Source organism: Babylonia areolata, chromosome 5 (assembly GCF_041734735.1).
Source record: "Babylonia areolata isolate BAREFJ2019XMU chromosome 5, ASM4173473v1, whole genome shotgun sequence".
In the NCBI taxonomy this organism is placed as follows: Eukaryota; Metazoa; Mollusca; class Gastropoda; order Neogastropoda; family Buccinidae; genus Babylonia; species Babylonia areolata.
In genome coordinates, this window is record NC_134880.1 from 44,396,196 (window position 1) to 44,411,088 (window position 14,893).

General features: G+C 40.3%; 1 protein-coding gene across 3 annotated transcripts in view; it reads left to right on the top strand.

Moving 5' to 3' along the window:
• The window catches only part of LOC143282091 (ceramide glucosyltransferase-like), an 85,450-nt gene that overhangs the window by 44,477 nt on the left and 26,080 nt on the right, over positions 1–14,893 (top strand). For 2 of the 3 annotated variants that reach the window (XM_076587575.1, XM_076587574.1), the window contains exons 2-3: positions 3,923–4,635; positions 11,444–12,318. In XM_076587575.1, coding sequence (XP_076443690.1) covers positions 12,229–12,318 — 90 coding nt within the window. In that variant the 5' untranslated portion in view covers positions 3,923–4,635; positions 11,444–12,228. The remainder of the gene's footprint in view (positions 1–3,922; positions 4,636–11,443; positions 12,319–14,893) is intronic. The other variant, XM_076587576.1, reaches the window with a different exon arrangement.

Below are 14,893 nucleotides of genomic sequence, written 5' to 3' on the forward strand. Positions count from 1 at the left end.
TCTGAGAGGGAGATTGAGAGAGATGGAAAGAGAGAGATAGAGATGAGCACTCATGAACGAAGCATGGACAGCATTTCTTGTGTGTGTAAAACCACTGGACCAGTGCTTTCTTTCTTTCTCTCTTTCTTTTTCTTTCTTTCATGCAGAAAATTAGAGGACTGGGCGTGAATAGCAATTAATTAGAAACAACAACTTCTTTCCTTTTGGGATGAGGTACCCGTGAGGGTTCCCAAAGATAGACACACTCAGAGAGGTCGGGAGCCAGCTCGTTTCCAGTGACTCGATCATCGGGTATATAAGGCGTGAGTGTCCAGTACGGCGGTGTGTGTGTGTGTGTGTGTGTGTGTGTGTGGTAGAGAGAGAGAGAGAGAGAGCGTTTCTTGTGGCCCGATCGATCTGTGTCAACTCTCTCAGAACTGAGCCTGGAAGGAATTATATAAGGCCACTGTGTGTGTGTGTGTGTGTGTGTGTGTGTGTGTGTGTGTCAGTGTATGTCTGTGTCACTGTGTTTGGGGAGGGGGATGCGGGGGAGGATGATGAGAGAGAGAGGGAGGGAGGAAAGAAGATTAGATAATGAGGAGTTCACACTTGATACTGTTGAATCAGCACTTGAACATTAATTTTTTTGTCTTTGGCAACAGTTAACAACAAACAAATAAACAGTCGCCAGTTCAACGTGCGGGTTTACGGGGTGCCAGAAGCTCACGGGGAGGGGGGCGGGAGACTGTAGAATATTGTGTTGCTTATTGCATGAGCATATTCACACACACACACACACACACACACACACACAAAGAAAAAAAAGGGGGGGGGGGGGGTAGTACCAGTCACCAAAAACGACCTGGAGATTGCCCACCGTACCGGCAAGCCGGGTGGACCCAGACATCGGCCCATCATTGTCAGGTTCCACTCCAGGAGACTTCGCAGCATGGTGCTCGCAGAGCGACGGGAAACTGAAGCAAAGCGGAGTGTCAGTGGGAGAAGACCTGACACAGGCTAATTACAGACTGCTTCAGAAAGCCAGTCAGCACTCAGCAACCCTAGCAGCATGGTCGTCGAATGGAAAAACAATCTGGCAAAACTGAAAATTGGTAGACTCTGAAGCTTGACATTGATATGAACATTGATAATGAACTTACCAATAGAGCTCCGACATTAAATAAAAAAACAACAACAACAAAAACAAAACAAACAAAAAAACCCACAAACAAACAAACAAACAACCCCCCCCAAAAAAAACAAAAAAACAAAAACAACTCGTAACAAGTATGCAGTTACATATCCTGTATTGCACCGCTTTTTCACCATTTCTTTTGATATATCTTCTGTCTCTTGGCAGTTCATGTAAAACATGTCTGAAAATTAAGGTTGTTTTGTGATTTTCTTTTCAATCACCAAAGACGTGGAACAAGCTCCCTGATAACCTCCGTCATTCTGATTCGCTCGCATCTTTTAAATCTCGTCTCAAAACTCACCTTTTCCCTCAGCAATAAGTTCAATTGTGGCAGGTCCACTTCCTTTGCGTTAGCTGTGCTTGACTGTGTGTATACATATGTATGTGTACATAACTACATGCATGTATATGAATGTGTATTGTGTGTGCGTGTGCGTGTGTTTATGTAAGTTTGTGCCTGCCTATGTGTGCGTATGTGTTAGGGTAGCTGTTAGATACACATGTATGTTAAAGTGTATGTATGCAGCGTGTGTGTGAGTGTGTGTGTGTCAGTGTGTGTGTATAGTCACATTTTGGTGTGTGTATGTAACATAGATATGATGTATTATGTTAACAAAAGCGTTTTTGTAAAGCACCTGGAGCAGATTTCTGGATAGTGTGCTATATAAGTATCCATTATAAGTATTATTATTATTATTATTATTATTTACATGTTCCAGTTACAGTAACGTGCTCTGATCCATCTTTCTTAAATCTTCTCTCTCTCCCTCTCTCACACACACACACACACACACAGGGGGGGGGGAGAGATGGGGAGGGGGGCGAGGGGGAAACGTAAGAGGGGGAGAGAGAGGAGAGAAGGGTCGGTTCTGTTCCACGGAAGTTACGAATTGTTGTTTTGTTAACAAATGTCTGTTGGTTCCCCTCTTCCCCCTCCCCACAGCCCTCACTCCCTTCCCACTGACGTGCAACATGTCACTGTCTTATGAAAAAGGGTAGAGGAGGGGGTTGGGGGGGGGGGGGGGGGATAGAGAAAGGAAGGTTGTGTGGGGAAGAGGAAGGAATAACGTACGTGTGTTAGCTTGTCCAGTGTTCGACTGGGTCATATTTTGCTGGTTGATTTACTGTTGTCTTGATTGATTTATTGGTTGATTGATCTATTTGTTATTTACTAATGTTTGTTTTATTACAATATTTGTCACTTTGAACTGATAAAGGATTTAATGCCATGATGTACTACTTTGAAAATGTGTTTGTAAAAAATGAGATATATACACACAATCATACGTCCGGTCCGTACCCATGCTTGGACGGAAGGCAAACCAAAACACCGACTCACCCATCCGCCCACAAACACACACGCGCGCACGCTCACACGAACACACACACACACACACACACACAAACGCGCGCGCGCGCGCTTTCATATTCAGACGTTCAAAGTCAGCAAACGTTATTGCTATGTGCTCCAACGATTCATGAACCATATAGCCGTTTTGGAATCTTCATTGTGTATGCCGCTGTTTTGATCACGGCAATTCATTCATACTTTTTATTTGTTTATTATTATAATTTATTTGTTTTTCATTTCTTATCCTTCGTAATATCTTTTTATTTATTTATTTTTATTTTTATTTTTTTTCTCTCAGTTGATTAATGTTGACAACTGTTGTTGCCAAATGGAACACGTAAATTGTCTCCTTTATTTCCCTTCTAATGCCATGTACTACTTTGTAAGTATGTTTGTGAAAAGTTGATATATAAAACAATCATATATTCGTTCACATGCTTGGCCGGAATGCATACCAAAACACCTACGCACACATCTTCCCACCAGCACATACACACATACACACGCAGACACATACGCGCACACACACGCACACCCCCACGCACACCCCCACCTTCACATACATACACACGTTTTCATATTCGGACATTAAAAGTATGCTAACGTCATTACTATGTGTCAAACCCCTTTGGATTTCATTGTGTTTGCCTCTGTTTTGATCTCGGCACTCCCCCCTCCCCCCTTCTTCAAGTCTTCCCGCCCCTTCGCCACCATAGGGCCTACACTGTTTGAGTACGAAAATTATAATACATTAGAAATTGTACGCCAAAAGCTGAAATGATGTATTCAAAAACATATGCCATGCGTCTCGTTGGTTTTTTTTGTGTGTGTTTTTTGTTGTTGTTGTTGTTTGTTGTTGGGTTTTTTTTGTTTGTTTTTTTGTTTGTTTTTTTTCCATTTCTGGTTATCAACTGTCGATTTACACACTAAATGTTTAATTGATCATTGATTGGCTGGATCAAGTCTTAATTTTTGTCGGATTGTAGGACTGACTGGTACATTATTTTATTTATCTATTTATTATCAGCATTACGTTTTACAGTTGATACTGATGTTTATATTTCTTTCTTTTTTTTTTAATAACTGAAGACAATCCTTTGCGTAGATGAAGTCATAGTCTGAAACACACACACACACACACACACACACACACACACACACACACACAGAATTAGTCATTCATTTATTGATTGTATTTTCAGTCCTTTTTCCTTGTCTGTCTGCCTCTCTCTATAATCTCTCACTGTCTCAACCACCCCCTCTCTCTTCTCGTTATCTCTGTGTCTCACTCCTTCCCTCTCCTCTTTCCCTCTCCACCCACGCTAACATAGTCAGTAAACCATAATGCATGTGGTCACGCTGCGTTTTTTTTTGTTTTTTTTGTTGTTTTTTTCCAGGTAAAGGGACAATAACAGCATAATAGGAAGAACAGCCATCGATCAACCCTGTCCACCTCACCTGCCTCAACGTAACCAATTAATCAGACTCCTGGACTGAAACGGTGGAGTTGACCTCCTCGCTCAATCTCGCACAAACTTGAATCGGCAGCATACGTTTTTTTTGTTTTTTTTTGTTTTTTTGTTTTTAACAAGAACGTTTTTATCCTTGAGCACTGCATGGGTTGTGTTATCATGTGACAACAACCGGATTCATCAGGCCCTGAGGTTGAGACAAAAAAAAAGAAAAAGAAAGAAAGAAAAAAAAAAAAGTTTTATCACAGTTTTGTTTACAAACCCCAAGTATAGACTTTATACGTGATCAAGGCTTTTCATCCGTACGTGTAGCTATATATATATCTATCTGTGAAAGTGCATAGGTGTTTCGGGTTGGTGTGCAGCTGAGGTACGTGGTTTAAAGTTGAAAGTTTGAAACGTACGTGAGTGTGGATCGAGTGTAGATATCTGTGAAGTTGTGTGAAGTGGAGTGCTGTGAAGTGGAGTGCCGAGTGCTGCTGTCTGGATGTGGAGGCAGCTGGTGTCACAGTGACGATATCCAGCCTCAGTGGGCAGAGCTGTCAGCATCACTCAGGCAGGCAGGAGCTGTTTGGACTGCTGTCCACACCACATCAAACCATTAACGCTGCCAGAGGGCTCATAACTGTGTTTTGGAGGTGGGTAGTGGAATATCTGCCTACCTATCTTTCTATCTGTTTATCTCTTCGTCAGTCTATCTATCTATATGTATCTATCAGGCTGTCTATCTATCTATCTACGTGTCTATCTATCTATCTATATCTATCTGTCTGTCTGTCTGTCTGTCAATCTCTCTTCCTCTCTCTTGTGCCACACACACACACACACACACTGTTACACATTACATGTAGAACTTTGCATCATAAAGCACTGCAGAATTTGATAAAAATCAAAGATTGAAATTATGAACATGAACAATAGGAAAAACTAAAAATATATTATATGCAGAACTTGTGAGACCTTGTTCTATGATCTGTAATGCTCAACAGCAGAACACAATTCACAGTATGTACATCTGTATACATTCATTTTTGAATACGGTAGTTGCTATGCACTGTTTAAACACTTCAAGTTAAGCACTTGCATTATTTGCTGTTCCCCTTTATAAATCTCTTTGTGGATTTTAAAAAAAATGCAGTTCAGGGTTTACTACAGAGGACAAGACAGCACACTAAAATACTGTGCATGTTTTAAGTGTTTGTTACACTGTATCTTTTTATGCATGGTCCCTTATATTACTGTGTCTGTATGTGTGTGTGTGTGTTGTGCTTTGTGTATATATATATATATATATATATTTATTCACCTGATAAGGAAAAAAGAAAACAATAACAAGAGAATACATAAAAAAAAAAGAACCGAAAAACCCAATTCTCAGATAGGAGGAAAGTGAAATTTCCTTAATTGAAAAAAAGAAGAAGAGAGAATAAATTAGTTATAAATTTATTTATGTGGGTATACTAAAACATGCATGATTTATCTGCAATATATATATATATATATATATATATATATATATATATATATATATATATATATATATAGCTCCACCTTAAGTTTCAGTTTTCCAAGGCAGCGCCACTGCAGTTGGACAAATCCATTTATGCTAAACCACATCTGCCAGGCAGATACCTGACAACAGCATAACCCAGTGCACTAGTCAGGCTTTGAGTACATATATATAGCTATACTTGTGTACCTATCAGAGTGGAATTCTTCTACAGAATTTTGCCAGAGGGTATGGGTTCTTCTTCAGTGCTCCAAGTGCGTGCTGCACACGGGACCTTTGTTTTATCGTTTCATCCAAATGACTAGACACTTAGTTTGATTTCTCGAGTCATACTTGGGAGAAAGGGCAGGGGGGGGGAATCGAACCCAGACCCTCGCAGACAGTGTATTGGCAGATAAGCATTTTGTTCATTCTGTCACCTTCCTCCTTAAGTAAATCATCAAATCCTTAAAAAGCTCTACAGAGCTCTTAAAAAAAAAAAAACGCACCCAAAAAACCAACTCACACACAAAAACAACCAACCACCAAACCCTCCCCCCCCCCCCCCCCCCCCCCAAAAAAAAAGACCCAACAACAAAACCACCAACAAAACCAAACAACACACACACAAAAACACACACAACAAAACAGAAACAAAAGACACATGCGATACGTTGTCTTCTTGCAAAGTTCTCTTTCTTCCTTCCAGGCATATTTTCTGGTGGGGTGGAAGGGAGGGGGTGGTTCTCTAACCATGTAATTTTCAGGCCCCGATCAGGTGCTTTAAACTTGCATGCATTGGGGATCTTACTGAGCGGTTGGTACCCCCACACTATTCAATATCATGAGTATTAAGCATGTTATTATCTATATCTGTTCATTATGCTCAGTCACATACACACTCCTACACACACATGCATGCACATACACACACACACACTCACACACACACATGTTGCATGTGCCTACACACACACACACACACACACACACACACACACACACACACACACACATACATTTACATATGTATGTGCTCTCTCTCTCTCACACACACACACAAACACACACATTCTCTCTCTCTCTCTCTCTCTCTCTCTCTCTCTCTCACACACACACACACACACACACACACACACACACACACACACACACACACACACACACACACACACTAATGCAAAGTCCATAATGTACAGCACACACCTTGCTCCTGAACACAAAAGCCAGGGCTGGAAGTGGACTTGGACAAGCCCTTCACACCCTGACACCTGTGGTTAATTTGTGAACACTTGATCAAATACAATGTGGCCTCTTCAGTTTATTGCTCCTCTTTCTCATTGTCTCTGTCTCTCTTTGTCTGTCAGTATGCCTTTCTGTCTGTCTCTGTCTTTCTCCACCCCCACCCCCCTCTCTCTCGCTTTCTTTCTCACACTCTCAATGTATTTTAAGTGTATTGCATAGGCCTGGGGTTGAGAATGGATTGTAAATTAAATCTCTGCCACTTTCTGCATACTTTCATCCCTACCCCCTCTACTTTCCTCCCCCCCCCCTCCTCTTCCTTGGAGTTTCTCTGTTTCTGTCTCTGGGTTCTCTCTCTGTCTCTGTCTCTCTCTCTCTCTCTCTCTCTCTCTCTCTCTCTCTCTCTCTCACAGTTACTGTCTTTCTGTCTGACTCGCTCTGTTTCTCTCTCTGTCTCTGTCTGTTTCTCTCTCTCTCTCACATACTACCAACCACCCCCTACCCCCACTACCACCCCACCCCCCTCTTTTCTGTCTTTCAGTTTGTTTACACATTCAACATTAAATGAGAGAGTGAGAGACACAGAGAGAGATAGAGACAGAGAGAGACAGAGAGAGAGAGATCATAACAAAATGGATGTTATTTAACGAAGGTAGCATATATTATATGCCAGTACACATTTATTCAGCACCTAAACACCCCAGTGTGCTTCACAATTCAACAGACACATTAAACCAAACAACAGCAACCCCTCCTCCCCCCACCCTCCCACACACACCCCACACCCATGCACACAAACATGCTGCTAGTGCATATATGCAAGCACACTCATACACTCACATAGACAGAATAAGTTAAAAAAAAAAAAAAAGAAAAAAAAAAGAAAAAAAAGAAAGAAGGTCTAGTTGATCTACCTGAATGAAAAGTGAATGTATCTCAAGCAAGTGTGTAAACAAGTCGATATGGGGCAGGAGATTTTTTTCTTTTCTTTTTGTTTGTTTGTTTGTTTTTGTTTTTGTTTATTTATCTATTTCATTTTTGGGGTGGTGGTGTTCTTGACATTGATTTATTCTGCAAGTTCTTATATAGAGTAAGTTGTGTCTAGACAAGAGAGAAGAGATTGAGCGCTTTAATTTGGTGCATGGCTGTTTGATTTGATCAACGAGGTCAGATAGATTTTATTCATGTAATGAGGTCATGAATGTTGTGATGATTATATTGTTAAAGGAAGTTGACCAGGTGGGTTTTTTTTTTTTTTTTCTTTCTTTCTTTTTCTTCCTTATCACTCTATCAGGTCAAAGTTTGGAACAATGGGACATAAACGATGTGAGGCTTTATCTTATGACTTGTGCTCTTCAGCACTTGTACTCTGACTCTAGAGCAATGGTCGACTAGTTTAGAACACTGATTTATCAGAGTTTGATCCCTGTTTTTGGTGCGTCTGGTAGGTGAGGGGTGGGGATTTTTTTTCTGATCTGCATGGTTAACGTACATGTGCAGAACTGCTGGTGCCTGAACCTCCTTCATGTGTATACACACACATGCAGAGGATGCGATGCGTCACGTTTTAGAGATCCTTGTAATTCTTTTCCCTGTTTGGTTTATCATCATATTTATGGGAGCATAAACATTTGCGCTTAGCATGCCTCAACCACGACAGATTCATCAGCAAATTGATGTTGGCCATGTATGGAAAAGGAGGACACATGGGACATTTGTATTAATTAATGAAGCTGGGATATATATATATATATATATATATATATATATATATATATATATATATTATATATTATATATGTGCCTGTTTGCTTTTTCAAGTTTGTGGCGCAGAGTGAATTTAAATCATGTCCTGGCTCTGAGTGGATTATCATCATGAAAAGTGCATGTCATCGTGATAGAGAGTTATACATAGTCACGTTCCTGAAAAACACTTGTGTGTGTTCTTGAGAGAGAGAGAGAGAGAGAGAGAGAGAGAGAGAGAGAGAGAGAGAGAGAGAGAGAGATTGAAAAACTCTGAGAGAGAGTTGAGAGAGACAATGAAAGACAGACAAGTAAAAAAGACAAACAAAATAAGAGTGTGTGTGTGTGTCTGTGTGCGCGCGTGCCTGTGTGTGTGTGTTTGTGTGTGCTTAGTTCTTTCAAACTGCGAACTAATTTTCCACCACTAAAAAAAAAAAGTGGCAAAAAAGAAAAAGAAAAAAAAAAAGAATAGAGTATTCGTCCATATCGCCAGAGAACAAGCAGTGGATAGAACTTTCTCAGAAATGGGGAGTGCTCACTGGAACTGTGTAGACTGAGATTTTATCGTCAGGAGTAAGCTCAGTGCATTCATGGTCATGGTTAATGCGGCTTTAACTTAATCCCTGACAATAACGAGATTTCATGGGTTCTTGAGGAAATCTGTGTCAGTGTCAGTGCCACCAACAACTAGCCTGACTCATTGCCATTCGTGCATTCAGTCAAAACATGCAACAGTCTCACTGATAGGACCTTGACAGTGCACGTACCCTTTGCACTTCTCTTGCTGGTGAGTGCACGAGTGCAGATGTTTTACATGCATGTTGGAGTGTGTGGTTCAGCATGCGCATGCATCATGTTGGTTGGTGAGTAGTGATAGGGGATGAGGAGAGAGAAAGAGGGGTTGGGGGAGGGGTGTGTGCATGGGCAAGTGTTACTGTGTGTGTGTTTGTGAGTGATTTTTTTAAAAATGGTTTTTGAAAGCTGTTTTCATTTTTCTTGAAAGAAAAAGATTGCATGAATTTTAATCTTGATTTATTGGCGTGATATCTGTTGTGTGTGCATGCATATTTGTGTGAGTGTGTGTGTGTGTGTGTTGTGTGTGTGTGTGTGTCTGTGTTTGTGATGTGTGTACATTTTACAAGTATGGATTTATTTGTTGGATGTTTTTATTTGTACATATTATGCGCAACAATTTATTGTGTTAATGTATGTGTGTGTGTTTGTGTGTCTGTGTTTGTCTCCAAAATCGCTTTTTATTTTTTGTAATGTGCTCAAAGGAGGCAAAAAAAAGTCGTTTTGGCTGTAAGAAAGATGATTAGATTTGCAAACGTTGCCTAGATACACTTTTGGAGTTAAAAGACATATGCATTTTCTCAACTTTTATGTGACATTGTTGTGTATTTGGAAATGTTTGTTTAGGGCATGAAAACATTATTTTGTAGTAATCCTCCATACATCAATAGGAGTGAAAGGATAATTAAAACTTGAAACTTGTGTGTGTTGTTTTACTATATTGACAGTCTTCAATTTTTACTTGACTACATTTAACCTCTTTTTATGGTATGCTAATGTTCATGACAAGTCTGTGATGGCGCACAATTGATTTCAATGCGGATTGATAAAGTGTCTTGGATTTGATTTGATTTGATTTTCTTTAGTCTGCTTCTCAGTTTAATTGTTTCTCACCTGGTTCTGTCTGCTGCTTTTTTGGGCTTTTGTCTTTCTCCATCATGGTCTCCTTCTGTCTCTTCCCCCGCCTCTTAGCTGAGTGAATTGTTTGTTAAGCCAGCAGTCACTACCTTTTTACGTTTGTTTTACTCACTTTTTAAAGGCCAAATCATTAGTCGTGTTGTTTACATATATCCCAGCAGTCTGCAAAATGGCCATTTTCTTGATCAAATCCAGTCAAATAGAAACCAAAGTAATGTGAAAAGGTCAGTTAACATAGCAAAGATCAGTTCCCCCAAGTATCATTAGGCCCATGTAGAATTTATATCTGGCTGAAAATATTCTATTATTAATTTTAAGGTCAAGGCAAAGAAAATAAACATCACATCCTGCAAACGAGGAAAAAAAACAACAACAGCGCAATGTTAGAAAAGAGATACAGAGTGTAGCTTCCACGACCGTAGAATTAATGGCGTGTTGCTGAGTGTCTTCATGTGTGACAAACAACATGATAGAAATCTAAAATCATAATGATTACCTCCGCGGCAATCACACAACACAAACATCTCACATAACACATACACATAGTATACCACAACACCCAGCACCCAACACATGCACACACATGTGTCTGTGTCTGCATGCATATATGTGTATGCATGCATGTGTGTGTGTGTGTGTGTGTGTTTGCTTGTTTGTGTGTGTGTTGTGTGTGTGTGTGTGTGTGTGTTTGTGTGTGTGCATGTGTGTGTGGGTGTGACTGTGGGAGTGTGAGCATGGAGTGATGGCCTAGACATAACACGTCTGCCTAGGAAGCGAGAGAATCTGAGTGTGCTGGTTTGAATCATGGCTCAGCCGCCGATATTTTCTCCCCCTCCACTAGACCTTGAGTGGTGGTCTGGACGCTAGTCATTCAGATGAGATAATTAACCGAGGTCCCGTGTGCAGCATACACTTAGCACACGTAAAAGAACCCTTGGCAACAAAAGGGTTGTTCCTGGAAAAATTATGTAGAAAAATCCACTTCGATAGGAAGAACAAATAAAACTGCATGCAGGAAAAAATACCAAAAATGGGTTGTGCTGCAGTGTAGCGACACGCTGTCCTTGGGGAGGGCAGTCCGAATTTCACACAGAGGAATCTGTTGTGATAAAAAGAAATACAAATACGAATACATGTAGACTCTGTTTAACGGTGATGTTCCTTCTTTAACTGCATGGTTTTGTTTGTTGTGCATGTGTACACAGAGGTGGTGTTGGCTGCTTGTTCTGTGCATGGCTTTTGAGGATGGTTTTATGTTGCAGACTTTTGAGCTCTTGATGGTGGGACCACATGTCTGTGGACAGGGATGTGGATGCTGCATGAGCCCTGACTAAAATAACATTATATTGGACACACACATATTTTATATATATATATGATATATATATATATATATATATATATCCAACCTACACTGACTCCCAAGTATTGAAAACTATTCTGGTGCATTATTTGTGCCATATTTGAGACCTGTATTGGAACTGTTTCACTCCCACCCACCCCCAACCACCCCCATTCATTGTTAGTAAGAAAGTATTTTTGTTCCATTGAACCATTATTTTCAGAGATTAAAAAAAAAAAAAAAAAAAAAATCATAGTTAAAGACAAGTTTGAAACTTCCAAGGAAAGTTCTGTTCTGTAATTTAACAAGATCCAGTGCATTTTATGACTTTCCTCCTATAGTTTTTATTTTTTAAAATTTTTGTTAACTCTCTTATCTGAACTGCGAAAAAAAAAAAAAAAATTCCCTGTTTGGTTCTGAACATTCTGAAAACTTAATGTGATGCACAGGTCTTGCCCATGGCTCACAGAATTGCTTTGTTTGATTAACTGTTGAATTTTTTTTGGGGGGAAGGGGAAAAATTTCAATCTGAATTCAAAGTGTTGAATTCAAACACACACACACACACACACACACACACACACACACACACACACACACACACACACACACCAGGTTCTACGTCTCTGGCAGCATAATTATTTATCGGTGACCATCAGTTAACCCTAAGTTGAGCTTACAAAACCGTCCCTCGCCGTTGGCCTGATGCAGAACCAGTGCCAGCTGGACTCAGAGGGGTTAAAGCTTCAGGGACTCTCTTTCCCAGTCCTCCACTTCATCCCTAACACCTCCAAGGTACTGCTGTCCTTATGGTCCGTTCAAAACATGTTGGCCTTAAGGTTACATCATGTTGTCCTTAAGGTTACATCAAAACATGTTGTCCTTGCCCTTAAGGTTATGTCATGACATGTTGTCCTTAAGTTTACATCAAAACATGTTGTCCTTGTCTTTAAGGTTACGTCAAAACATGTTGTCCTTAAGGTTACGTCAAAACATGTGGTTATGTCAAAACATGTTGTCCTTAAGGTTAAGTCAATACATGTGGTTACGTCAAAGCATGTTGTCCTTAAGGTTATGTCAAAACATGTTTTCCTTGTCCTTAAGGTTATGTCATAATATGTCCTTATCCTTAAGGTTACGTCAAAACATGTTGTCCTTTAGGTTATGTCAAAACATGTTGTCCTTTAGGTTACATCAAAACATGTTGTGTAAAGTATGGTTTCTTAAAGTTATGTTGTCTTTTTTTTCTTTTCTTTTTAATGTCAAAACATGTCTTTCTTTTTTTTTCTTCTTTTGTTTTTTTAACCCCCCTTCTGTTTCTTTTTTTCAGTTCCTTTCCTTTATGTTCTTTCTTTTTGTTTGTTTGTTTTTGAATGATGGTGGTAGGATGGGGATTTAGTTGTGTTTAGAGTGGTGGTTGTTGCTGATCTGTGCAGAGGTTTTGGTCATGTATTTGTTTTTTCATCACATGGTGGTCATGCTACTGTAGCTGCCGCAGCTGCTGCTGTCCTCGTCACTGTTGTTTTGCTGTTGTTTTGCCATGATTACCAGTGGCGACGATGGTGGCTGTGTTTTCAGAACATGATACATAGCACAGCACCGACATGCTGGTGGTCATAGTTTTGTATACTGGGTAGTGAGTCATTTTAGATACCTGTGGTGGTGGTTTCTGCACCGTAACAACAACACAGACACACACTCTTGAATACTCACCCCCTCCACCCCTTCACCCCTCTCCCTCTCTCTCTCTCTCCCTTTTCCTCTTTCTCTTCTGTTTCACGGCACAGTTACCGTAACAGCTGTCACAGGTGTATGATTACAGCTTCAGTAATTAGAACTGCGGTGATGTCACAAATTATAGGATAATTGATGACACTGGAAGTGGCAAATTTCATGCACAGCTGATGTGGTGATGAAATTCCAGACACAGCTGATGTTACAGGTGAATAAAACAATATGTGTGTGATGTATATCACATGCTGATACACTTACAAAAAAAGAGTCCGTTATGGGAGGTTAATGAAGGAATTGATGCATGATGTATTCAAATTCAAATTAAAAAACACTTTATTAATCCACATGGAAATTAACTTGTGCAATCACAGGCTCGTTGTAGACACCAACATAAAAATGAACATATGTACCATACAATACACTAAAACAAGTCAGATAAAAACTCTCAGTAGCTGACTAAAACAACCCCCCACCCCTCACACATGCGCACACATTTAAGACAATAAAGTATTGCACAACAATGTATACTGATAGAAAACATCAAGTAAATAAACTATAAATATTAACTCTCACCCTCACCCCCACCCACACACATGTAAAGTCAAGGTAGTGTACAACAATGTAAAAATCCAATAAATAGATCATATATATAAATGTAAAATGCACACACACACACACACACACACACACACACACGTTAAGACAATAACATATTGTACAACAATGTAAACAAATAAAAACATCCAGCATATTAGAACATCCATCAAATAAATCGTATTTATAAGTAAGATGCACACACACACACATACACACACATCTTCAGTCACCGATATGTGTGACGGGACATTAAACAAAATTCCTCATACACACACACACACACACACACACACACACACACACACACACACATGCATGAACGCTTGTGCGCCCGCACCCTCTCACAACATATATCACACCAATAAAATCAGAAAACTAACATTAATATACATGAAATCCATTAAATCACAAGCACGTACACACAAAGTAACGCTTGCCTGTGCTCAGCCACACAGTCCCACACAAAATGATCTGCGCCCAGGCACTCGCCTACCGTAGAGTTCAGGTGGTGCTGGGAGGAGGGGGGGCAGAGGGGGGTGGGGGGGGGGGTTAGTGTCACAGTCCTATGATTGAGTGTGTTGCATAGTGTATTGTATTGCATGGTACTGTGCGGTCGGCTGTACTATAAGCATCAGTGTCAATCAAACAGTCGATGATCAAAGTGCTGTTAAAGGTCTGTGAGGAATGAGTGGGGACATATATTTATGATGAGGGGAGCAAGGTGGCGGAATGGTTAAGACGTTTATCTGCCAATGCAGTGTCTGCGAGGGTCTGGGTCCGAATCCCACTCTTGCCCTTTCTGCAAAGTTTGACTGGAGAATCAAAGTGAGTGTCTAGTCAATCGGATGGGATGATAAACCGAGGTCCCGTGTGCAGCATGCACTCGGCGCAGTGAAAATGAACTCTCAGCAACAAAAGTGTTGTCCTCTGGCAAATTTTGTAAACGAAATCCACTCTGATGGTTGCACAAATATGATATGCATGCACTCAAGGCCTGACAAGCGGGTTGGGCTATGCTGTTGAAAGTCATCTGCCTAGC